Source organism: Amblyomma americanum, chromosome 4, assembly GCF_052857255.1.
Source record: "Amblyomma americanum isolate KBUSLIRL-KWMA chromosome 4, ASM5285725v1, whole genome shotgun sequence".
Lineage (NCBI taxonomy): Eukaryota > Metazoa > Arthropoda > Arachnida > Ixodida > Ixodidae > Amblyomma > Amblyomma americanum.
In genome coordinates, this window is record NC_135500.1 from 102,750,548 (window position 1) to 102,777,876 (window position 27,329).

The 27,329-nt window shown below is 46.9% G+C and overlaps 1 protein-coding gene and 1 pseudogene across 3 annotated transcripts in view; both read right to left on the reverse strand.

Moving 5' to 3' along the window:
- The window catches only part of LOC144128185 (prestin-like), a 46,348-nt gene extending 21,076 nt beyond the window's left edge, over positions 1-25,272 (reverse strand). For all 3 annotated transcript variants that reach the window (XM_077661329.1, XM_077661330.1, XM_077661331.1), the window contains exons 1-9: positions 25,159-25,272; positions 19,811-19,916; positions 13,074-13,296; positions 10,362-10,472; positions 8,262-8,434; positions 6,755-6,919; positions 4,537-4,692; positions 2,125-2,207; positions 162-315 (exon numbers count right to left, since the gene is read on the reverse strand). In XM_077661329.1, the coding sequence (XP_077517455.1) occupies positions 162-315; positions 2,125-2,207; positions 4,537-4,692; positions 6,755-6,919; positions 8,262-8,434; positions 10,362-10,472; positions 13,074-13,296; positions 19,811-19,916; positions 25,159-25,196 (1,209 nt within the window). In that variant the 5' untranslated portion in view covers positions 25,197-25,272. The remainder of the gene's footprint in view (positions 1-161; positions 316-2,124; positions 2,208-4,536; positions 4,693-6,754; positions 6,920-8,261; positions 8,435-10,361; positions 10,473-13,073; positions 13,297-19,810; positions 19,917-25,158) is intronic.
- Positions 5,383-6,287, reverse strand: LOC144127682 (protein disulfide-isomerase pseudogene; annotated as a pseudogene).
- Positions 25,273-27,329: the final 2,057 nt, after the last annotated feature.

The following is a 27,329-nucleotide window of genomic DNA, read 5'->3' on the forward strand; positions in this document are numbered from 1 at the left end:
GGTTGCGTATCTGTAAGGATATGTTATCAAATTCAACTTGGACGAACGGGGGGGGGGGGGGGGGCACAAACGCGCGCAAGCGAGAAAATGAAAATGTAGGTTTTTAGCGCGTTCCTGAGTTAATAAGGCCGGCATCTGATCATAGAAGTGCACACGCATACCTGATTGGCGTCCACAGCGTAGCCGTGCTTCTGTCCGAAGATCCGACCCAAAGAGAGAGTGATGGCAAAGCTCACTATGGCCATTACAAAGGAGTCCGGCAGAATGCGAATTATGAGTGAGGCGTTGAAGCTGGGAAGCGAGGGCTCGGGTAGTCTAGACAGTAGGTGTAGAAACGAGGAGAAAGGTGCAATTAGAGCAATCCTAGCTCAATCAATTTCTTAAAGCAACTTACATTTTAAATGTAGCCGAAGCGCAAGTTAAAAGGAGGTATATATACAACATTTACTTGCCTACTAGTTAAGTCCGCTCTTTTGCAGTTTAGTTTTTTTTTGGCCCGGCGACGGGGAAATCCTTCCCGTATACAGCCATGTAGTTATCATGATGACTACCACGACCGCAAAATTACTTGCCGTGCATGAGCCGCAATATCCGCTGCATTGAAGCCTTGCTTTTAGCTACAGGATTCTACTATAAACCTGAGAAGTTTCCACATAACCACTGCATCTAACAATGCGGTCCTGCACAGTCTAAAAGTAGCATTCGTAAGCCACCTCGATTGCCCTTTGATATAACTGTTCACTATTATAGTGCCACGTATACGGCACAGCAACTGAAAATACAAGGCCGTAATTTTTTTTTAATTGCAAAACTGAGCTACCCCAAGCGAGCTTGTTCGCTCAGGCCAAGCAGTCAGTGAGACACTTGAGCGTTTTACACACTGGCTCCAAACCATGTGTTCTGAGGCAAACTGCGAACCATCTTAAGGGGAGACGCAGCGATTAAAAATATTCTGGTTGTTTTTACATAAAATTTCACCAAATTACGCACGACTACGCAACTTTTTGTGCTTATTCCATAAGTGTATAACTAGCAATTCATAGGGCATCAATAATTAAGATGAAAGTGCTCAAGTTTTTGGTGTCAGCTTGTTTGAATAGGTTTGTTGTGTGCAATGCAGATATTAGTTTTTAAGACGCCTAGCAATATAAAAGATGAAACTGGAAATTTCCTATGCATATTTGCATCACAACTTTTTTTTTACAGAAATCAATTTTGAAATCTATTACAGGCACCTGTACAGGAATTAAGAGCTCTGTTATACTCTTTAGTGTCTTAGGAGCCGTACGCAATAAACAATCATTCTACTACCATAAGTTACAAAACGCCGCACGGATCAGTTACAGCAACTGGGGAAAAAATTAAAGCTGCGAAAATCAACTTGCAGTTTTTTCCTCCCTCCTATCGTTTCTGCCTACCGCTGCCCTCTCTCTGTGCCCTCCGCCCTTGCTGTCCTCCCTGTCCTTTTACTCACGCTAGCCGCAGCTCAATGCCGCGGCTAGCAACATCATTTTACTTTGTTTTTATTTTATTACATAAACCACAAATAATTACAATAATCATATTCCTACGTTTTCCTCGTTTATCGCCTCGTCTGCTTTTGCTTCTTGTCAGAGGAATGCAGCATTGCAAGTAACGGAAACTCTTATCTTCCGGTCTCTCGTCTTCAGGTGATATTAAGATGGATCACTCTCTTTCGTCGGGAAACTACGGAAATCGCAATGCGTCAGGACCACCAGAAGCGCGGTTTGCGCTCAATTCTCAGCGAACACACTTTTAAAAACATATTCACAACTTTTACCCTGTATTTAGCTACAGCTTCCCGTCAAAATAGAGATGAAGACTCGACATTTATGAATAAAAATGAATTGTGGAACCGGAAATTATGACCACAATCGGTTATTTTGTATTCCGCGTCTCGCCTTATTAAGAGGCCTTTATTCATTGGCAGTGCTAAAAGTCAACGCGAGCACTTAAGGGGACGCTGCACTCTCCGTGAGGCTGCGTAAGCTTAACGAGGGAGACAGCGTCCCGTAGTACAACAGTCAGCTTGCTTGAATTTCTACGGGTGGTACCAACGAGTTAGTACTTCGCAACAATAAAGTTTATTTACCATAAGCTTACTTTTCAGGCACGGTTCCAACCACTGCAACACCGTAGTTTTCGTTCAGACTGAAATAGTGCGACGCAACAGTGAAGAGTACTACCTAAAAGGGGGAAAAGCAAAATGAGCACAACTTCACGAAGCTAAACGCATGGAACTACTCGCAAAGAAAAACAGGAGGCGGAGCACAGGTCTCTGTTCCGTCTCATCTTCTTTCTGATGCGTAGGTACCTTTCCAGGCTGTAAGGTTGATGACGTCACCGAACGGATCAGCCAGCCAAAAAAATCTTACCACAGCATAGCTTTATGCTTATTGGTCTGAAAAAGCACTGCTAGCACTCAATGAAGTGCTGTAGGTATATGTAGTGCCAGGTGCAATGTCTAATTTTAGCTGTAGATGTATGTGATACAAAAAGAATATTTCAGTTTTTTGTAAAACGGCGCTAACCAAAACTGCAGCTTAGTTGTTTTGCAGCGATAGCTACATTACGGTAGCATTTCGAGCCTTCAGCGTGGCGGCGCCGCCAACCTGTGGCTGCGCCGCTACGCTGTCACGTCGTTGGTCACGTGGTGCGGAGTAGCTGCCTCTGCTCGGCGCCGTGGCTGATCACGTGGTTCGTCACGCGGTTGGTCAGGTGACCAGCCACGTGGTGCGGAGCAGCTGCTGCAGCCGGCGCGCCGGCGAAACCGAGCTGCAACAGCTGTGCGCATGCGCCGTGTGAAGTGGGACGAAGATGAAGAAGGAAGGCTCAGCGAAACGGAACGGCGAAAGACTTCGCAATTCAACTGAGCAAGTTGCAGCCGGCCAGCTGCAGCTATCGCGTCACTCCATGGTTAACCAGAGCTAAACCGCCGCCAATTTTTTAAGCTGCGCTTAGCACCTAATTCTTCTTGCGTGCACAACTGTACTCGCTCAAATAAATTTATTTTCGCTAAGTACGCCACGACGGCTGGTCGAAGTGTCTCAGTGGTTATGGCGCTCGGCTGCTGACACGAAAGACGCGGGCTCGGTCCCGACCGCGGCGGTCGAATTTCGATACAAGGCGAAATTTCAAAATTTTTAATTTAAAAAAAAGCAATTTTGTGGCCTATGGTTTGTGTGCTCGCCTTGCTATCTGAAAGTCCTGGGTTCAGTTCGCCGCACCTTGGGAAGAACTTTCACATTTCTTTGATGCCATGGTGACGTCATCTGGGATTTTTGGAACCACTGCCGCTGGTCAACGCCGACGCTTGGTTTCGTTGTCGATGAGCCACATAATGCTTTCGCATAAATAAATGATGTTTCATAATGGCGAATGTGTGAGATCACCGATTATTCACAGGCAAATGATATATTCACTCAAAACAGATTACGAAAATAACAATGAGTCCCACACAAGACGGTGATTAAAGTGAAGCATTGCTTAGATCACCAGGAATCTTTACTGGAGTCATTTTCAATACGCGTAAACTACCTTCGTAAATTTGTTCACTTCTACAGGTATATGAAATTAAGATGGCACCAAAATTGTTCGCTCAAATAAATTATTGCCACCTTAAAAATGATGCATTTCTAATTGAGCAGGGTGGCCTTATATTCAAAACAAACATTCCAATCTCGCCGTAATCATATCGTCTGCAAATTTCCTGACGAAGTCGTCTTTTTCGGCATCAGAATAGTAATCAGCTAAATTTCCAGGAGCACGCTTTTTCTTTACAAAAAAGCGGCTGATCGAATGAAAATACCTATCAGCTTGCGGTTTTACTCCAATATGCACTCACTAATTTCGCTCTAGTACTCATTCACTGACAACCGTATCATTCACTGCATCACACCATGCGATAACACTTTCATTACGCATTTATCACCCCTGCAACACATCTTAAACCAAGCTATGAGGCCGCTTGACAAAACTGCCTCCGCGTCACGTGGCAGGACACACGTCAAGCGCTCCCACCCCGCTAGGCGTGGGTGCATTTGTACACTACTTCGCCGTGTGTGCGGCGGCAAAATGCTTTGCACTGCAGCGCCGACGAGAATCGTAATTTTGAAAACCTTAATACTAAAGTGAACCATTACTAACGGAGGGCTACAAATGTATAATTACAAAGGCTAACTGAAACACTTAAAAGCTCGTAAATAGATTTCAGAGAAACGGTTTTCTGGTATTTGTCTTTTGGTATCCGCAGCAAGTGCTAATGCATTGCTGAATAAAATGCGTTTTTAACTCAGAAATCTACCTGTAACAACTGCTGGCAGTGTTTGGTGAAACACTATTTGTAAATGGCATAATATAATCGTGTGTACCTGGTCATGCTCTTTCTGAATCTGCATGCCAACTTCTCGGGATAGCCAAGGCAAAATCGGCTTGAAAGGTGAATATGACACATTACTGCTGCTCTAAGTGGCAGTGCTACCATTGTTAGTAGTATGTGGCATAAAACAAACTTACGACTGTTAGTTCGATAGGCAGCGGAATTCCCAGTTTCTTTATGACAGGTGGATCGAGGAACAGCTTGACGGCCATGATTATTGCAATAGCGACGAAGGCGACCAAAGCCGTCGGCCACGCGACGTCGCTAATACGCTCAAAGAAGCCGTACAGCGTCTATGAAGAAGGAAAGAATAGAAATTCGCAGGACACGGTAGTTAACTCTGTGCACACAAAGTACCCACCAGGCCCCGCGCCACGGAGCCACAAAGTTACTATTGCGTCGAGAGTTAATAAGATGCACACGTCATCACGCAGTTTAGTCAGAGCAGTGAAATAGACTTGATTGCTCCAACAAGGCACACTTGCATAGAGCCGTGAGATTAGCTATTTACAATGCATCCACGATATCAGCACAAAAAAAGCGCACAAGTATGTCGGATGTCGGCGAATATAATTATGACACAAGAATTATCGTAAACAAAGAAAACTCGCAAATAATACACAAAGCAATTAACACCAGGAGCCAAAGAAATTGTAGCATATCTTGCCATCAAGACTAGGTGAAAGCAGGAAATGTATTGCAAGAAGGGTTTAGACATTCTAGGGCGCCTTATAAAGAGTGGCAGCCGTATATCCGGATGTAGGCCAAGCCGTTTGGCAACTGCACCCTAGCTGCTTTCAAGGCTTGAGGAGCTGCCGCCGCCATCAGCAGCTTCTCGCCCAGCTGAACAGCGCGCCGGGCGTCCTTGAGTCCTGTTTGCGCTCGCGGTCTTCGTCGTCGATGTCGGTAGTCACAAACAGGACCTTGTGCTTTAAGTCTTTGGCGGCTTACCTGATGTCACCAAGAAACTGCTTGAAGTTGGTTCACTTGTTGCTAACGAAAAACAGGTTGTGCTGATAGATCCGGCCCCTGAAGACGTTCTGGCCACTTTTGTGTTTGAATTCAGCAACCAGCAGCAGCAGCCTGTTGAACTGAACAAAGTCCTTCTCATTATCAGACGTGATATCCTTGTCCAAAATGTTTTTGCCCTCGTCAAACTTATTCAAGAGAATCACTCCATCATTGTTGGTACCCAGCTCCTTGTAGACGGCGTCGTCTGAAGTGGTGTCAAAGACGTGGCAGTCGGTCTGCCCTCAGCCTTCAGGAACTGCTGCGCCTCCTTGCTGCTGCAGACCTTGAAGAATCCAATAATGGCCTCATCCGCGCTGTCCAAAAATGCCTTGGCTTCATGGACCGTGCGCAGCGTCTGGACCACAGGTCCGGTCATCTTGAGCCAGCGGATCGCCTCCTCAGCATTGAGGCGGTCCCTGTAGTCTAGAGACCGGCCGTCGCGGTAGAACTTCAGTGTGGGGTAAGAGTGGATCTCATGCTGTTCAGCCAGGTTGCTCTCGACGATGGCGTCCACATCGGCCAACTTGGTTCTGGCGCGTTCTTCCTCGAGCATTTGGGCGGCCTTGGCATAGTCGGGGGCCATGACCTTACAGTGTTTACATCAGGGGAGTATAACTTAACAAAACATTCTTGAGGCCTTTACGGCCTCTTTTACAGCGATAACTAGCGCCCGTTCCCGGGTTTCGGGTTGTAGTAGTAGTAGTGTGTCGTAGTTGTCGGCGTAACCACTGGGTGCATTGCCATGGGAGCCAGTTGGGGGTTGGTAAACGCTCAAGTAGGAAGGTATGACATTGGCTGTGGAATGCGCAACCGTCAGCGGTTGCCACAGAAACCACCCGGAAGGTAGTTACCCTGGAAGAACGAGGAGAGCTACCATGCCAGCGGATTTTATGGCGAGAGCGTAGGAAGGCGCAAGTATAGAGGGTGGCTGTCATGGCAACTCACCGGAAGGTGGTTTCTGTAAAAGGAGGAGGGTGTGGCGAAAGCGAAGGAGTAAACCGGAGGATGGTCACGCTAAAAGGGGAAAGGTATGACGAGAACATAAGAAGGCGCATCCGCTCGGCGGTTGCCGCGGAAATTACCCGGATGGTAGTTACCCTGCAATGACGAGGAGGTTACCGTGAAAAGGGGAGGATATGGCGAGGGCTTGGGAAAACGTAACCAGATTCTGGTTACAACGGTAACCACCCGGAATGTGGCTGCCATGGAAGGAGCAGAGTGACAACAGTTGAGGCCGTTTAAAGGGCAGCTATAGAGTTTGGATTGATCAACGCACGGCGCCGTGAACGAGATAATCAAGGGATGCTAAAAATCGAACCCAGTGGATGTTTCTTCGCTACTCACCCGGTAAACGGTGAACATTCCACTCACAGGAGGCACCTTGTTCCCAAACAGTGACCCTAGTTGGCTGATAACAACCTGGATTCCTACGCCCGTCGCGAAACCGCTGATCATGTGCTCCGAAAGGAATACATTCAGCGTACCGAGGTTCATGAAGCAGAACGCCAACTGCACGTGAGAAAAAAAAAATAAAAGTTAAAAAAAGAAAGAACCATGTGTGAATAGAGCCAACTTACAGATAACAATGCGAACAACGCTTAAATAAAGGCGTTCCTGTGAATTGGGGACATATCGATCACTGGGCAAGACTTCTATTTAGAGTGTAGGCGTGCTCTAACGGCGGTATACTTCTTCCCTCAATATTTAGGTCGAATTTTAGCGCATTCGTCGATTACACGTCATATATATGCGCCAGCATCACAGGTTGAAACTTGTTTTCGAATCAGTCAGCCCCAAGTCATCACACTTTTTCTTTGCACAGCCTCGGAATAGGTTGAGAATAAGGCGAGGGAAAGAGAGAAAGGCCCGTTTTCGCACATATTTGCGTGTTTTTTGTTTATCGCCGCCGTCACACCGCCTTAACGCTTCCTCTTTACTACTCGAGACAAGCTATCATATCTAGTCTCGAAACGCCGCTAGACCGCTCCCAAATGATGGTAATCGCGGGCGAGAGCTTGTACTATATTCTGGACCATTCAAGGGCACGGTAAAGAGGCTATCTGGAATGCACTCAGTGAACATCAAAAGGGCATTGAGGAGAACTCCATCCAATATTAGGTCCTTGCTAAACTCAATTATTTGGCTATCTTTAAATATGTCGGCATTCTTCGGCCGCAAAAGATGAAATTAATGCTGAGAAACTTGGATGAAAAAGTAAACTTTTTTTCTCGCGCCACCTTATTCAAAAATATGATGTAAAGACTGAAAAGTAAAGTACTCCGTAGCCACTGTTTCGAAGTGGCTGTTGGTGTAGGGAAGCCTTAGGGATAAGCGTAAATACAACATTCGTGACGACGCCGCAGTTTGTTGCGAAAATGGGCGTTGACGGTGACACCCGTGTTGTATTCTTTCACTTTTCTAGCTAGTGCTGTTTACAGTGAGAGTAGCCCCTCTGTGATTAGACCAAGGTAATCTATCGGTAAAGGCCAACTTTGATTTGTCTCCTCAGCGTCATTTCGCTGCCGATCACAGCCCCGTGCACGAGTTCGCAGCGCCTCCGGTGAGCTCCTTTTATTTTCAGACTGAAGTTTGCCCAACTAAAACAGCTCCTTTTCCAGCGCATCTGCGTGCGCTGTTGTCTGAGCGCCACCATCGCATTACTTTTGCTTTTGCTTATCTGTATAACTGATTATATCGCGAGACGTGCACAATATGTCCTGCTGGCAATATCTTCGGTCACGCTGTTCTCTACCATGTATTGCTCCTTCGGACCACGGCGACGCATTTCCTAAGAGGCGCTACCAAACAGTGCACCTTTCGGTGGCCAAAATCTGCAGCCATCGCCACTTACTTGTATGATGCCAATGGTCAGACAGAGGGACGTTGTGACCTCAGCCACTGTGTAAGGCCCCGCTACCGTGCCGTTGCTCATGTTCATGGCAGCAAAGCTGCGACCACTTGGGCCATCTATGGTGAGCTGCCGCACCACGCTACCTGTCATCATGGACGTCACGGCGTCGGCGCCTGCATAGATGATGCATTCATCTTAGTCTTGTGCTGCGTTGGTTTTTATGGCACATAGAAAACTAAAGTCTTCATGCACCGAATGCAGTCGGGAGCAAATTTCTTGGACACCCCTTTAATTGTGAGGTAATCGCGGAATATTGTAAGGTATTGCTAAAAACATATTGATGGGAATAGTTTCACCTACCGATGCGTAGCAAAATCCTGGTTTTAAAGTTTGTCCTGCTAAAGCACCGATTAGTTCAGGCTGCCATAAAAAACAAAGTGAGTTTTCGACAGTAAATACAAGAAAACTACAAGCATTCGGAGGAGGGATCAAATGATATATTCACTGTTATGATGCAATCTTACGATATGTAAACAAATTGCGTTCATAAATAACTCTCATTTGAAACAATGCGCTTGTCGAAAATTTCTGCTCTTGGTTACTGTGTTTGCGTTGAGGAAAAAAAATTTAAATCTTTAAACATCTCAAAATTTATTCATGATCTTTGCTTTGTTTAAAGAAGCGAAAACCCAGGTTATGCCACCGAGTGCTTTTTAACCTGGCCTGGAACGGAACGTGTTCAGCTTAAAATTTTTGGAGATGCTTAATTCTTAGTGTATTGAGTTTTTTGCCCCAACAAAAAATGTGGTTTGTGGTTAGCACATCTCAGCAGGATCACATCTAGGTTTCTCTTGTTTAGTCCGGATAAAGCTCTGTCTAAGGTGTGCGCTCCCAAAGCGAAGCTGACATAATATATGGCAACCTGTATTAGAAGACAATCGAGACTAATAAAAGGGAAAGCTGAGCTGTACATGCATTGCGTAAAACTGACAGTGCGCTGAGCACCAGAGTAACGCAACATCCCCTCCCCTCTCTCCCAAAATGGAAACGCAGTTTGCACAGCAGGGAACTGGATGCATGTCAGATGATGATGAGGCTTCGAATGTTGCAGGTATAAAGTGCATACGCTTGGCACGCAGCAGGTGCAGTTAAAAGTGGAAGCCTCAGTCTTGTAGTGAATGTAATTACGCTGTAAATACAAATGAATAATGCCGATATTCCAATTTGCAGACCATAGCACGTAAAAAAAAGATGGTTCCACAGTTTTTCTTCCACCACTCTGCGGGAACACTGCCTATGTCCATATTTCGTAGGTACCTTCTGCTACAACTATTTACAGTCTTTCGCAAGAGAATGCACAACTACGTTCTTCTATTTTGACCTATCGACACACGCGCCGCTGACGTCTCTTGAGAATGCTCCAAACTCTTGTGAAATGCGTATAATCATTGAAATGATTTTCTTTCTTCAGCATTACACCACAATTTTGAAATCAGAAGCATCTCGCGATCCAGCAACAGCAGCGCCCACGTTAATGAAAACTGCCTTAAAGAAAAAAAAAAGGTGAGATGTAGAACACGCTTCGCCTTTATTTGCCCGGCCTCGTCTTTATTAGCAGATATGACCCCTGGCGCTTTCCGAACTAATCAAGTGTGTTCCAATATGCTTTCGTAACTTGCATCTCAGTAACAATTTCTTCTGTTTATAGAAGCGCTATGAGCAGGCGACTCCATGGAATGCTTCCTTCATGCGCGCATTTATATATATTTCACTTTAGGCTGGGCCGTTTACAGCCTCCTTCGGTGCTTTATGCAGCTTCCAGCAAACGATATCCTGAACCATTTAACTTCAGGCAAGAAATGATCAAAGAGGAAGTGCTGATGACTCAACATGATTTATTCTTTCTCAATAAATACTGAACAAGAGTAAAGCTTTCTAGGGGGCTAGTTGGTCGTACATACTGCGACAGGGGAGCGCTACAATCAAACAAAACAGTCTTTTCTGCGGTATTATTTTAGGTTCTTCGGTTAGCAAATGCTTATTCGTCCCCATGGGGATCAAAAGCATTGTACATATTAGAAAGCTACAGCGCCACCTTACCAACCGATGCTTGCCTGGCCGTGCCGAGAAGAGCATAGATCATCATGGGAAACATAGCGTTGTAGAGAGCACAGACCGGCGGCACCGAGGCAAGGAGTGCATACCCCAAACCTGCAAAGACAGTAAGTCATACCATATGCAGGTCAGTTCAGAAAAAAACCATAATTACTGACAGTAAATTCGCAATAAGGCAGCAAACATGTTTTGAATGTCAAAAAACATGTTTTGAAAATTGCGAGAAGTGTTCTGCAGAGCTTGTCTTCTACTGTAGATGTTAATCGTTTCTAATGGCAAAAGCGGGCCATGTCCTTTGATCAACGCCGACTACATGCCAGAAAGTGGTGGTATGTCCTTTCAACGTTCCGAAGGGACACATGGGCACTGCGAGAGGGCATAGTGAAGAGTGCCCATTAATTTAGCCCAGCTCTTCTTATTAATCGAATTTTAACATTGCATAATACACCAGCCTTTTAAAGCGATAGTTTGAAGGCTTCCGTTCAGCGGAAAATGCGGCGTCCCGTCTGTGGTGTCCTGCGTTGAGTCGCGTAACTCTGGATTGCTCGTAAGGGTTTGATGTCACACGTGGAGCGGAGGGATTTAAAAGCGATTGAAACATTACATATACTGCGATCACAAGGCCTCAACATAACTCGAACGTCATTCTGATGTGTTGATATATAAAGTAAATGAATTCTGCTGAAATAAAATCTGTTACCCTTAGAATGCGTCAGACACGCTACTCCTAGGCCACGCACGCACGTTAGTAGAGTTTGGTTAAGGCGGGGGTTATATATACGTCATGCGGTATTTCCCATAATGTTACTAAGGAGTATGTTTGCGATAAGAGAAGAACAAATTAAGGTAACAGTGATTAGCATGTACCAAGGTGCATGTCAGTGAGGGGCGAGTGTACGCGAAGCACTGTATGCTGGTGTCGCGCGACATTGGTATGTCATGTGATGTAGTAACATTAGGAGAGCACGTGATAGGGTAATATGCTAATGAGACCAAGTGGAGTCGCTGACGGGGCCATTAACCGTATCGCGTCCGGCCCTTAAAGGCGGAGCTTGTGTACCCATTTTTTTTTTGCGCTTTCGCCTCCATGAAAATGCGGCCGCTGCGGCCGTAATGTGCCCACACGAGCTTGGGATCAGTAGCTGAACATCTAAGCCACTAAGTCACCGCTGTTAGTGTCAGGGCTCCTTCCTTGCCAATAAGGCGAGTTATCAACACTAGCAGCTTGGTAAATGATTGACAGAATGATGACGCAAGCCATAACTAGGTACGGGATTGCATCAGGTCTGGCTGTCGCATAAGCATGGCGATAATCACCCAACGCCGCCTTGCCTTTTCCTCCCCTCGCTGCGAATGCGGCCATACTCCTTTTCAACTTTAATTTTCTTGGCGAACCTGCCGCGGTGGCTCAGTGGTTAGGGCGCTCGGTTACTGATCCGGAGTTCCCGTGTTTGAACCCGACCGCGGGCGGCTGCGTTTTTATGGAGGAAAAACGCTAAGGCGCCCGTGTGCTGCGCGATGTCAGTGCACGTTAAAGATCCCCAGGTGGTCGAAATTATTCCGGAGCCCTCCACTACGGCACCTCTCCCTACCTTTCTTCTTTCACTCCCTCCTTTATCACTTCCCTTACGGAGCGGCTCAGGTGTCCAACGATATATGAGACAGATACTGTGTCATTTCCTTTCCCCAAAAACCAATTATTATTATTATTATTATTACTTTTCTTGGCGCAGCCATATTGGCACGGGGCTGTTGGCAGCAGCGATCTGAATGGTGGATTTCACAGAGGCAGCTTACTGTGATTGGGCTGCACAGTCCGAACTGATTGTGCACTCCTCAAGCTTTAGGCAGTGAAACAGTGCGTAGACCGCGATATAAGCGACAGCTGATTGCCATATATGCTGCCTGTCGTGAATTTTCGCAGTGTTTTGTAGTTTGAGGCTCCACATGATTTTTTGTTCTCAGTATGGGCACGATATAGTATATGCATGTATACTTTATGTGCGCTTACGTCCTGGTACAACTGGAACAAGGACAGCTCTTCACGCCTGCACCCTTCTAGGAAAGCGGAACTCGCAGACACCGCGAATTCTCCGCGTGCCCGTTCCACAACGCTCCCACTTCACTTGCGCCCTACGGTCAGACACCACCTGTTGACGAAACGGATACATGACCTCGATGAGCTTCTGTTCCCACCTTGCCCGGCTACAAGAATTCGCTCCGTCACCAAGGTACTTCTGGCTTATGCTGAGGCAGTGAATGTGCGCGCGTTGCTAGGACCGTGCGCACTTCGAACTTAGCTCCTGCACCATTGAGCAACAATCTCGATCGCTCCTGCCCTTCCGTTTACTTCTTGCCCACCGGGAGCGTCTACACTCCTCCGCCCTTCCGAAGCCATTCCCACAGACAACAACCGTTGCGGTGAACCGTTCAGCGGAGACAGTTACAGCGCTGTGCATGCCTCTCTTCATCAACCCTCAACAACTCTCATGATAATCACTGTGCACAAACGCATGCGTAAACCACGCGCCGACACGCACCGTCCTCACATCGTAAACAACGTCAGCACCAGTCACCGGACGCGGTGCGAAAATGATGGTCACGTGACCAGAGGACGTGCGTACCTCCGGGAGGACGAGGCATATACAGCTCCCGCTGTAATAAGCGTGACCACGCCAATGTAGATTAACCACTTACTCTGGGGCACGTGAAACATGGCGACCGTGAAGCCGGTGATGACATCAGCGAGCAGGTATTCCTTGACAGGGTATGAGCGCAGCCAGCCCAGCACAGGCAAGTGCCTTCGAGCTGACTGTTTCCAACGGCGACAGCTGCAGCGCGGTTTTCCGATTTGATTGAGCAGGCCGCTGAGAAGCGTCTTTCTTCCAGACAGCTGCACATAGGCGTCGTTGAATCCAGCCTACGCGCGAGCAGATTAAGAACATAGAAGGTAAATGAATATCATCCTGCAGTGTGACTTTCAGCCAGTTGTCTTTTAGCCAGCCGCGTGGTGGCTTCGCTTTCATTTATATAGTTTCTTTAGGTTTCCGTAAATAAATACTTTCAGTCGCAGACAACATAGCCAAAAGTTAGGCCCGCAGAAATAAAAGTACACGTGAACTCTTTGCTTAGCGTATTACTTCGCCGAAGGCAGAGCGGCAAGCCGCCACGAGACTGGCTGAAATGCCCTCTACGCGTTGGTTGACTCCTACTTTCGGAGGCGAGTTCAAAAAAAAAAAGAAAGAAAGATAGGCGGGAGCTGGGACGTTCGATTCGATTTAATTAATAAGAAGGTCGGCCGCACAGTACAATAAATAGTCTTTAAGAGTAATTGGAGCTTTTATATCGCGTTGCCGTGTTAAATAGACGAGCTCAGAATCCTCTTTAGCGCACCTTTGAGTGCCCTCCATATTTTTTTGTGTCCGCCTCGCACTGATTTGAGTAATATAACTTCATGTTGTAGATCTGCGTTTTATTTGTGCCCTTAGCCCCGCCGCGGTGGCTCAGTGGTTAGGGCGCTCGACTACTGATCCGGAGTTCCCGGGTTCGAACCCGACCGCGGCGGCGGCGTTTTTAAGGAGGAAAAACGCTAAGGCGCCCGTGTGCTGTGCGATGTCAGTGCACGTTAAAGATCCCCAAGTGGTTGAAATTATTCCGGAGCCCTCCACTACGGCACCTCTTCTTCCTTTCGTCTTTCACTCCCTCCTTTATCCTTTCCCTTACGGCGCGGTTCAGGTGTCCAACGATATATGAGACAGATACTGCGCCATTTCCTTTCTCCAAAAACCAATTATTATTATTGTGCCCTTAATTACATCACGTCATCGTGATTCCCGCTACATCTACAAATTTATGGCGTCATGTCCTTAAGGAGGAGCTGAAGTGTTCCCCAAATTTTAGCCCTCGGAAGAATTCAGTCCCCGCCCCTCATTCAATTTCACCACAAGCCGCCCGCAAAGAGCGCCAATCTGTACCATGCCCCACCCACGACAACAACCTATCTTCCTCGTTCAGTCTATCTGCCACAGGCGGGCGCCTCTGACAGAAATGTGGGCGCGAGATTCTGTGTGGACGCGAGAAATGGCGCAAATAATCGAGCCATAGCGGCGAGGGTAATTATGGTTTCAAAATTCTGTAAACTGTTACGGCCATTACTAAAGTCCGGCCACAAATCTAACTGCAGTGAGGTACCCATCGGTAATAGTAAGTTATCTATTACAATTTAGTTAATTGCTTTACTATATAGTTATCATGATGCAACTGTTTTTTGACGCCCGCCAATACTGGTATTAATATGTTGCAAAAAGCCTCTCTTTACCTCAAAAAACACTATTTTTAAAATTTAATGGCCGGCTTTCATGAAACACAGGATACACCAAGCTCGAAATCCTGATTACAAGACATCTCTCTTAACAACAGCGTGCTTGCTGTTGCAAGCATTATAAAAAATGGAAATATATTTCAGGCCTCAGCCGTAATGAATACATGGTGGAAGTGATGTTTTAATTGCCAGGCACAACACGACAGGCTTCCCACAACATCGAACTTTAGTGCCCATACTCCCTTAATATCGCGAGCTGACACAGAATGGTCGTTACGGGGGACCTTCCGATGATAAAACTATCAGTATCTACGTATCACTCAAGTGGGCGCGGCCATTGTCACTCCACAAGTATTGCGTTGCGCGTAAGAGCTCGGAGTTGAAGCGGTTCTGAATTCTCCTGAGCATATTCGGATTCCCAAGCAAAAGACAAGGTCTGAATCTACGTATAGTGCGGGTTCTCCAGCTTGACCATAACCACGACAACTTCAAGCAAAATGCGATATATATGCAAAACTAGACATAATAGAAGATTTTTATGAATTATAATCATCCGGACGTGTTCGTTTCTCGAGTGGAGTATATGACTCGTAGGCGATAGCCTTTTACTGAGCACAATGAGCACGTTTGGATTTCCTCTCGCACAGGAATACTTGCTGTCCTAACGCGCGTGGAGGGGTTCGGAACGACACCTGTGTACTGACTAAAAGAGAAATTGAGCTTACTTTATCAGAGCATGTTACTAAACGATTGATAACAACTTGTGGCTGCTTTGCTCATGTCGTCGAAGCGCGTGAGCATAGCTTATCTTGATATCGTCCGCCTAAAGAAAGTACAATAGCCAAACTGTTACGATGAACGTAACGATGTGGAATGTTATCAGAAACAATGAAGCACTACAGCCTTGCCCCACTGCTGCCCTGAATGTATCAGTTTTCCTAGGCGTACAGCTCCCAGGAAGGTGTTACGGCAACTGCATAGGTTTTAAATATCGACGAGCTTAAAGGGGTAGATTGTGTGAAATTTGCAAAGCATGCGAAGTTCTTTCGGTCTAGCATTTGAAATGGTGACGTAATTGCCGATTGAAATCGATACGGCCATCAAGCTTCTCCGCAGCGCACAGCTCCAAGTAGGGAGGCGCATAATGACGTCATCGATGGATCAGCACATTTCGAAAGCATAAGCGCATGCTTTCAAGGAAAAAAATCTAACACCACCGAAGCAAAAGGCGTGTGAACGTTGTTTGGCAGCAGCGACCTAGGCACGGCAGGAAGTGCTTGGCGGCCGCCGAAATTTGAAATCTTATCTTCCCTGACGGCACACCAAGCTTCTGCGCACACATGTGTGGCTTTGAGGAGAAGCCTAAAATTTAATCGTCGATTACGTCCTTAACATGAATGCTAGCGCAAAAACACTTGGCATGGTTTACCTGCAGCCTATATAGAATTGAATCCTAGAACAGTGCGGAATTTTCAAAAAAGTGGTGAGTTTCCCTAAAGTTGAGCAAGACGGTATACCTGGGGCGCTCAGATAATATGCGATCTTCAACTTGAAACTGTGCGCTTTCGAAAGGTAAAAAAATTAAGTGCCACCACTGAATATAACGGTTCTGAATTTTTGCTACAATCTTAATTTATTCATGCCAAACACACATACATAATTTACCATAAATCTGACCGCAAGTAAGTCTACAGGCCTACCCAGCCAGATACTTTCGGTCATTACGTGGTTTTCATAGCAGAATAGCTATGGTTTCTTTTCACAGTTAAGCCATATCAGCCTTGAAACTAATTTTATTCAAGAAACACAATATTCTTTCTGCGCAAGACGTTTTCAGATGCGTTATATCTTTCACTGAATGCTGTCAGGTCCACGAGCACTTCCTCGTTACCTGACAAGACAGAAAGCGAAATTTTGCTGTGGCTACGCTCCTGAAGAAAAACTGAATATATTTTTTTCTGGCGTTTGAGAACGAGCTTAAGTATCCCGCTCATCCGGCCTTTCCTGGGGAGCGTTCTCCTAGCACACCCGCCTAACCGACACCGCCTCTAGGTTCGTCAAATGATGGCGAAGTTAAAAATTGATCATCTACGCCAACCTTTTACTCTTATTCAGTACTCAAGCCGCCGCGGTGGCTCAGTGGTTATGGTTCTCGGCTGCTGACCCGAAAGACACGGGTTCGATCCTTGCTGCGGTGGTCGAATGTCGACGGAGGCGAAAATCTGGAGGCCCGTGTACTGTGCGATGTCAGTGCACGTTAAATAACCCCAGGTGGTCAAAATTTCCGGAGCCCTTCACTACGTCATCCCTCATAGCCTGAGTCACTTTAGGACGGTAAATCCTTCATAAACTATCTTACTCAGTACTGTTCTAGTACACACATAGGCCGTAACTGAACTAACAAAACTTCGCCACTTGCCTTTCTTAGAACGAAGTAAACACGAAGCGAAAACACAATAACGTGTGGAAGGAATGAACAGGACGAGGCAAGCAACGACTACAATTTGATTTTATTGTAGCTGCGAACCATTGTTTTATACACTCAGCGGTATTATAAGGTCACCTATAGAAGAAAACGACGCCGCTTCGGATCTACGCAAGACGCGATCTCTACGCGGACATTTGCCGCTTTCCGACAGGACCCCGACCATGTCGGGTGTAACATTGTACCCGGGGCGGCGCGCCTACCCGAATTTAACGTTCGGACTTTGTCGCATAGTCTGTGCCAACCTGCTCACGACCCTTTGTCGCATGCAGCTCTGCTTCAGCACGCACAAATATGCGACCGCCCCCTTAAAACACACGGAGCTCTTTCTATACAAAAGCGAGCGTGACCCTAAATTCAAGCGGCCGAGACAGTTATCTGTAATAAGGGAATAATTACTCACTGGCATCCAAGCGAGCGCATCCATACGGCTACAAGGAAGAGGTATACAGCTTTCTCACAAACTTCGTAGTTAAAGAAAAATTGATCCTGGTCCAGGGTTGAACCCGGGAGCACCGCTTCACCAGAGAAGTCGCTCTAGCAACTAATGAATGAATGAACGTTTAGCTATTAATGGCCAGCTGCCTGCTGCTGGCACTGTTGTCCTAAGCGGAAGTGAATGAGACGCAAAAAGGATAGAACGCGGTGATCACAATCGGCTACAACTGTAGCTTCGAGCGCAAAAACCAAAACGACACCACAGCATATCGGTGTACGACGTACTGGGCTGCCAGTTGGAAATGAGCAGCACCTCTTCATCACTCAGCGAGCGGCGTGAGAGCTGAAGGCGTGTGGACTGCCACCCACGTCTAGACGTGGGAGAGTCGAGTTCACATGTCCTCGGAAACCCGTGGTGTCTCCACTCACCAACACCTGTCTGCTACAGATCCATGACCAAGAACGCTGTATCTATGATGTATTGAAACGAAAGCTTAATTTTGGTAGGTTTTCAAGAGGGCAGCATCAGTGCAGTCTTGTGGCAGGTCATGTGACCTACTGACGTGATCACAGTCTGCCCACCAGGGCAATACCTGGGACGAAATAGCGGAGGCTGTAAGAATTTCGCAGCTCGAAAGATTAAGCCGAACGACCACGGGCAGAGCTATCCTCGAAATGGTAGGCCTGCAAGCAGATAGGAGACTACGAGGCAAATCGAGCATCCCGCAGGACTGCCGAGCAAATCTGGTTGCGATAGCGCTCGCTTGCGTTGGAACGGAAGCCAATTTCATAATCGGCGATAGCAAAACAGCCATCTGGAATTTTGGAAAGGGTAGGAGAATTCGTTCGGCAGTGTGTGTGGCGTTCGCGAACGTACCCCGCAAAGGAAGCTTTCGGTTCTCGCCGGCCTTAACCAGAGTTTAAACCACAGCTAATTTTTCATTAACTATGGCATAGAGCCAAATAGAGCACGTTCCCAGTTTCTCCTTCGGCGTTCTTGCCCACGAGTATTGCGGGGCAATCTACCAAACTTGTGTGCTGAAGCAGCGAACTCGATGGGTTAGTAATGAGATATCGGAGCTGACGACCAAGTAGATTTTTCTATGGCAACATTCATATGGTGAATTCCCCCAGTCTATCCGCAGCAACCAGCACTCTAAGGCTGAATAAGAGCGCCGTCAGACGGCACTCGAAGGTTAACAGTGCAGTCGGACAGAACTCCAGGGAGACTGAAAAAATTGAAAATTGTTTTTTTTAGGGGCGGAAATGGCGCAGTAACTTCCTCACATATCGATGGACAACTGATCCACGCCGTAAGGGATGGGATAAAGGAAGGAGTGAGAGAAGAAAGGAAGAAAGGGGTGCCGTAGTGGAGGTGGTGGTGAAAACTTTTATTTTGTGGAATAGAGTTTGGGAGCCACAGAGTGGCCCGGCTACATGGTCGGCGCCCCTAGTCCGAGACACCGCATGATGAGGCCCCGTATCACGCCCGTTTCACCAGAGCCTTTTGGGACTAAAGCAAGGGGCAGTTGAGGATGGCAATCTCCCGTGCCTCTCGGGGAGGGGCAGGGGAAGAGGGGAGATGGGGATTTTGAGTACATGCCCACACCACGTGGAAGATCTCCCAGGTCTCCTCACAGTGCGGACACCGCCCATCCGTGTTAGGATTGTAATGTTTCATGATTGCAGGACAGAGTAGAGTACCTGTTTAGCACTGAGTAGCACGTCTTGGTCAACAACGGGCCTAACCGCAAGTCCCGCATTGCCGTAGTGGAGGGCTCCGGAATAATTTAGACCACTTAGGACATGAGCGAACACCTTCAGCGGTTTTCTTATTTTCGCTGTCAGGCTTTTGTAACCGCCACTGGATACGATAGTTCACGAAATGCTGCTGGAGGCTGCGTCCAATACTACGAGCACTCGTGAAATTATTCTGACCTCGTAAGAGCGTGTTCACTGCAACATAGACGGTCGTGGCTAAGAGCAGTTCATGATGTACTAACGGCATGAAAGTTTGAAGCACGACAAAATGCAAACCACAGCTCACGGCACCCGCTGATCACTGATCAGCAACCGCAACGTTATGACAGCAGCCGATGCTAAGACACTGTTATAATGATGTTGGGCTGGCATTTACGCCCCCCACGTTTGTATTCAAAACATCCAAGTACTCGCTGTAGGAAGCGTCACCTGTGTAAATGCGGGACGATGCACGCCATCTTGTTGCCGTTCTTGAGCATCTACACAACGCCGGTTGAACAGCTTAGCTCTCTCAGGGGTGGCTGGTGTAGGGCTCCTGCGGAAGAAAAACGAAATTAGACAGATGATAAAGATATATTATGCGACGAAAAAACCCGCACTTTAAGTAATCCCACCCATGTTTTGAAGATTTGAATTTTGGGTTATCGGCCACTGGGACGTTCGCGTACGAAGGCGTCGACATTTACTCGCAGCGCTAGTCAGCTAAAAAAATTCTTTAACGTAAAGTGACCCCGCTGCGACCAAAGCAAACTTAAGCCTGAAGTGCTAGAATGCACGTACCATCGAAATTCATGACAAGCAGCAAAATCTAGGTTTCGTACATCGGCTCATCGACAACGTACCGTTCTCCGTAAAGCCATCAACTTTATCGGCAGTCATTACCTCCGGCGGCAAGTATTAAGCATCTCCAGACCGATTAAAAAATAATCCGAAGAGCTGCCATTCGTTAACATTGAATGACGAATGGCTTGCCTACTGGATCACTGTGATTCTTAATAATCCGTTGTCGCCTTCACGTCATGCCTAGTTTTCATTCACCGCAAAACATTGAGCCATTATAGCATGCTACCATTAAAGAACTTACAACGTTGAAATAGGCATATCATTACTGGTTCAACTGCTGAAGTATGGTACAAATGTCTACCCAACGCCCTACGTACGTTCAGACAGTGCAGAAATTGAGTCCGCGCCTGCGCAGGGTTCGCCCGCATAAATAAGCAATCATTCAACACGAGAAAGTTCGGCTCCACACAAAAAACAAGATACCGACGACGCTCCTGCGCCATGGCTTTCTGCTTGCCCACTTAACAAGCACAGACCTCGCCCCGTCCTGTTTGTCACGATGAAGGAACATCCGAGAGTTGCGCACTTCGTGTCCGGGGAAGAGGACAGAAGTTCAACATGTCATTGATGCTTTACCGGGGCATCGACTGCGCACTGGAAGCGGAAGTAAACCACTACCGGTGAAGACCTTACCGAAAAGTGATGTGCTCTTCTCAAAGAACACATCCCTTTAATCGATCACTTCAAAAAGTTGAAGATTAGGAGATAATTCCTCTGAACACCACTCCTAAATGAGTACCAACCAGTACAACGAGTCCCAGTTTTATCTAAGTAGTGACCCGAATAGAAGTATTTTGTCATGGTGCGTCATATGATACAAATAGCCAAAACAGCTGGTTCTAATGCCCGACCAGAGGCCAGCTTTAACAGATTTTGTACAAACTACGATCCCATAACCGGGACTCAATGTATAACTCAGTGGGAGCGATCGGATTGTCTGCAACAACGGAAGCGCCCTATATTGCTCAACCAGCCAGAAAGCCCGTTCTCTCACCCTTCCTTCACACCTGAATCCATGCACTATCGCAATGTTTTGTTTTAGTGTCCTGTTCCACTGGGAATACACAAAGGTTAATTGCGGGAGCAAAACAGAGAAAACTATTTAAGGTCACTAGTTGAGATCTCCGATCAACGTCTACAAAGGTCCTCGCAGCTTTCATTCCTGGGTCATTTCAGAAAAGAACGTATGACGCTGTGGCTTAAGCCATTTTTTCAGTCTTCCGTAGATGCCAGTCTGGTTTCTGACCTTGTGTTCGTAAATACAATGACATGAACGAGAACGTAGGCCGTTCGACACGGACAACAAAGAGGCAGTAATCTTTTGCTTTTTTAAAAAGACAGAGCAAGAAAAGGTCATTGCAGTTGAAATAATCAGATAAAAATCACTCCAGCCATTTATAAATTAACAAAACTTTTTTACTGCTACTTGAACGATGTTCTCAATAGCAAAACTCCTAGAGGGTGACGACCCTATGGGAGTACCGCCGCCCTCTACGCAGCAGATTCTGAGCGCAAGAATCTGCAGCTGTCATTCGCGCAGCGCTTTAGTGCGCTATCAGTGTACACACACAGGAGAAGACTGAGAAGACTAATGTAACAAGGAGCCAGCTAAGGCCTCAATAAAAGCATTATTTTTGGAAATGTCAGCGACTTAAAAGTGGAATTCTAGTAGCATCATGAAACCTTCTTCAGCCACGTCAAACGTTCTTCCTCGAGTACAAGGCAATGGCCTGCAACTTGCGCAGTTGGCTTTGTGCGCAGAGGTTGCTGACCTCCACTCTATTCGCCGGCTACCGCGCTACTACAGGTGAAGAAACTGTAGCATGGAGGCGCATGCTACAAGTAATACGTCGACGGCATCGCGCAGCAAAGAAAATTTCATGATTTATGTGCTTGCTCGAACGCTTGCCGGCGCATACAGGCATGCATGAACATCGTAACTTCCGTTCTTTCTCTCTAAAGCACTTTCCTTTATATACTCGTACATTACAACACATTCGAATTTCACACCAACCTCCTGAGGGTTTGCAACCAATTACAGGAACTTCTAACTTCAGCACACACTGCCTGCATTCAACAACCTCCGATTCATGCCCTTTCTGAAATTCACAATGGTTCTGTGCATCATTCTAGCCCATAATAAATCCTCCCTGTGCCAAATAAAACTCATTGAACTAGTGTAGAGCTTACTAGTCTTCATAAAATCTAAAAGCGACAGCGGAAAACCGGCATTCTATTCCGGCACTAGGCTAACGGCGTTTTCGTGTCAGTTATTACAGGTTCCTTTCGGTATTCATTCGGCGCTATTATTTTGTTTTTTAGTTCTTCGAGTTTTTCGAGTTCGAACTCGATTAAGGCTGTTTCCGTCTTACAAAGACTAGAAGTTCCGGAATAACAAAGGTTTGCCAAAGAAGAATACTCAAACGCAACCATTACTTCTGATATAGGAGTACATATATGTACCACTGTGGTTGCATGCTTTTCAGATATTCTTCAGCAGCTCGAATCATTGTTTTTTATACTATTTTCCCAACAAATGACCTTGATTTCGAGCCGACCAGTGAGATCCAGACGCAAGAAAGCTATCCATGACAGCAAAGATATTATAGCCAGGGCGTGCTCGACGTTCACACTATGGTTTGGTTTTCTGAAAACTGCACGCTCAAGGTGAAAAGTGGATTCTAATTCATTTAAGGAATGCAACATCAAATGGTTCCGATCCTTGGACTTGACAAAAATATTTGCGCATAGCCAAAATAGCGAAAGGCTATGCTATTACTACAGTTGTACGGACGAATGTCTCTACAGCATACTCTAAGTTTGCACAGTTCTTGGGTTCTCGGTCGCTTCTCCTTCTGACAGATGCGCGGCACACTTAAGAATTCCTCCACACAAAAGAAGATCAATTCCACACATTATCTAGAAACGACATGGAATAAAACTCAACTTTATATCAGCCTGGCGACACGATGCCATTCACGAATAAAAATTAAAAAAAAAAAACAAAATAAACAGTTCAAGTTTCTAGGAAGCATAAATCAAGGCAGATTTTATTTGTACTGACACCCAGGTGAACATTGTGTCCACTAAAGATAACCACGAACTAGCAAAGCAGGAAACTAGACCACCTGCGGTATTGTACGGAGAAGTTCATGAAGGCCGTTTAGGCGCAATGCGGCTGGATGAAAAACTGAAAAAAAAAATCATGGCTCTTGCCAGTGCACGGCGAGTGATTGCAGTTAAATTCTGCACTGCCGTTATATATTTATGCTCCTGTCAACAACTTTGCATTTGTTCAGCTCCGCATTTAAGCTATGTTTCGAAAGCATAGGAAAAGACAGCGGTTCAACTTCCGCATAAAGCCACAACCCCGAAGGGACATTGCTTTTTGCCCTGCTGGGTGCTTTGAGGTAACTGGAACATGCGGAGTGCTTGCGTACCATGATGCGTACAGTGATTTTGGCGCCTCGGTCAACTCTGTGTGCAAGGCGAGCAGACTCCCCTCCGATTTCGATCGGAAGACCTCTCATGCCCTCCAGTGCCAGCACAGTGCACTCCAGACGTGGTTTTACGCGACGGGCCGGTGGCGGCATGTGCGCTGCTGTCGCTCGAAAAAACTGCACGGAAACAGCTGCGGCGGGGCGCTCGCAATCGTCTGAGCCCGAATTGGAGACTCGGAGAGAGAGAAAGAAATAAGAAAATAGTGTGCGCCGCGCCGAGCGTGAAGCTGCGACGCAGGCTGGCATCGCTCCAAAGGTCTCCAGATGGGTGCGATGAATGAGCGCGGCCCGTTGCTTCAGTCCCGGCTGCTATCTAAACGCTGCGCGACAATCTTACGAAAGACTGAAGGGTGGGGAGTGCCCAGAATTGATAACGAAGATTTCGACGCAGATTTTTTTTTTCTATAGGAGGGGAGGGGGTATAGCCTGTGAATGTGGCGAGAAAGGAGTCGGTAAACGCCTGCTAAAACGTGAACGCATTGTATGAGCGCGAATGACGAAATGTGTTAGGCTCGCATTACCAGCGTTTTCCATTAACCCCAAACTATCGCTGCTGATGCAACTAAAGAGCTGTGCACGGGAATTTTCACATGCTCTAACACGGCATGATTTCAAGAGAGCCAGATAGTCTGTGTTGTGCGCATGGTTAACGGCGAGCACTTCCATACTGCTAAATAGACTAAGAATCCACGGTCTCTCCGATCCGGATCGATAGCTCCATACCTTTGTCAACTCAGCCTACGTCAGTAGACGAATCCTGACAGGCACGTAACTCCATTCTTACGGCTTCTATGGCGGACATTTGAGTGGACTGGTTTCTGAAGCTTGTACAGGCAAAGAGGTGAGCGGAAAATCTTGTAACCGATAGCTCACGATTCGCAGGTTTCATATCTCGGCCGCTGGTTCCCGGAACACCACGAGCGGAGCGGCTGTCAGCTTGTACTCCCGCTGCAGCCACTGTCAACGGGTAGCGCAACAAACAACACTGCCGGTCGGCGCACTAAAACCCACAAAGAACAGCCGTCATTGGAATCTCTGATTGTGGTTAACGGGTGCTGAAACAGCATCCTCCTTGTTTTTTCAGCCTTTTATGTTAGCACATAGTACGAGGCGCTGAAGAGATTGTCGTATAACTTTCGCAGCAATGAATACGTTAGGTGTCATACAAATGTCATTGCCTCCGAGTCTAGTGAAGGAATATGTCCTTAACTAGTGCTGTTTGCTAAGAAGGGAGAGTTTGTAGCTCGGGTTAGAGTTCACAGCCGCGGTGAAAAGCAACATAAAAATAAACACGCGTTCCACCTTTGACATTCCGACAGAGTTTGGACCAGAACACGCGCTTAAAAATAACGAACAATGGTGACAAGTCCTTGACGGCAGGCGTCACAGGGAGCGAAAAGATGCTCGCACAACAGGGCATGCGCTCAAACTCACGAGTTGGAATTCGCGGCTTCCTTGCCGTTGCGATGCATGCTTGCGCCTGTGCCTGCACGCACGCGCGCACGCCGCCCAGACAGGGAAACACCGAACGGGTGCACAGCGTCGGGCTCCTCTGGCGGCTCCGACGTTCAAATCGATCCACCAAGACCGCCGTGCGAGGCCGCCGCTGTCGCCTGGCGCTCTTCTCGCTCAAGCCTCGTAAAGAGGACGCTAACCACCACAGCGCCTGGCGGGAGATTCGAGGTGGGCACACCGCCCTGCCCATTTCTCTAGCACGAGTGGAACGCTTGGGAAAATGCAATTGCAGTGTTTTCTGCAGACTTCGATAAAAAAAAAGGCAGCGGCGGCTGCTGGGGCTGGAAGAACATATTGGAATTGAAATCGGGACCATTAAGCGTGAAAAGAATCGGTCGGTAAGTAATATTTATTGATATGGATCTTACTGGGAGGTCTTGTTAAGGGGGAATAGGAAAAGGAAAATGAAATTAACTTCAAATCTGCACACTCAGAGTACTAAGGCCTGGTAAATAGACGGGATGGCGGATTTTTTTTTTATTTTACGGCGTTCTGGAAATTCGCAGAGTCAATGGAGGCGGCAGTGCCAGCGGCAAATAGGATCCCGTTCTTTGTCTGTACGAGGGGTAATGGAGCCAAAAGTGCACGTTACGACTGCGCTCCGAGACCAGAGCATCGAATTATCACTCCAAAGCGACGTTTACTATGGCTGCAGGAGGAGCGAACTTTTAGAAAAGAGCGCACGTGCGGATTTGAAATAAAATCAGGGCAATTGCGGCTTGAAAATAAATTGCAATAACACGAATGTTACTCGAGCTTGAAGCAGCGATGGCTCTGTCTCTATAAAATGCGCGCAGAAATGACAAAAAAGTAATTGTCATGGAAGGCAGGAAGACAATTTACTTGCTTTAATATGCCACCTAAGGGCATCAGGAGGCATTATTGCCCTCTTCCGGAAAACCAAAGCGCGAAAGCACCGGCGGCCGTCGCACTACAGGACGGCTGTACAATAAACAAAGACTAAAAAAAAGAATAGGCGAGAGAAGCCAACAAAAAAGGCAGGTGTTTCCAGGTGGTGTTTCGCTCTGCTCCTTGGACAACGGCGACTACGACGGCTGCGACGGCTGCGACGGGGAACGCAGAAAAAGGCGCCTAAGAGCTTTGCTCTAAATACAGAAAGGAGGCATGCGCGAACTACTGCGTCATGCAGAATGCATGCCCTATCACTGGGTGGGGTCGACGACGCGGAGACAGGACTGTACCGTCCGGAAGGACTTCAAAAGTCACATTCATTATGCGGCGTAACGGCTTGCTTGTTCCTTAGTAGCGGGTCAGCAATTTTTTCCGACAAGCTTTAGCGACGGACAAGAAAGAGTCCACACTTAAGCTTCAGTCTAAGAAAGAAAAGAATGCTTAGTGGCTTCTTTCGGACAAACATAATTTGTCACATGGATGATGCCTTTAAAAACTGACGCCGTGATTCCCTTTGAGCATAAAGCTTCATCACCTTCCATGGCTGCACGAGTGTGTGACTCCTTAGACAGCACTCATGTTGCCTCATTCAGGATGGTCAGCTAGTCAAACCTGACATAGTCATCGGGAATCCGTTTCAGACGTTCCAGGGACTCTCGTTGAGGGAGTCAGACTGCATTGGACTAAAGCCACAGACGACTTTTTTAGAAGGCCAGCTAAACCGGTACACAGCGTCTTGGTGAATCCAAAAGGAAATGTTATGCTATCTTTTTACACAAAAAGTTTCTCACGTATTTATTCCGTCCATGTGACTTGCGCGCATTAAAGAGGCGGGCATGTCAGTGATGAATTTCGCACAAAAATAACACATTTTATTTCTTTCTTTTGTTCCAATTATATCTCAGCGTGGTGTGGCTGCTGCTGTGCCCTTCGACTAACTTCGCTCATTTGTCCCTTTTGTACCAACAAGGTGGGCGCTCAGCCTAGTCAGAAAGAATGCAACTATACTAAAACCACAGCAGACACAGGCTGGTGGCAGGCGACTTAAATCTGGCCAACTACGCGTCCACGTGTTAGGAGTGACATGGTCGTTAAACTTCTCGGCCAGCCACTCCTGGGTAACGAGGGCTGTGTAGGGCGGGTGCCTATTTTTGCTGAAAAACATAAGGTCTTCCTTT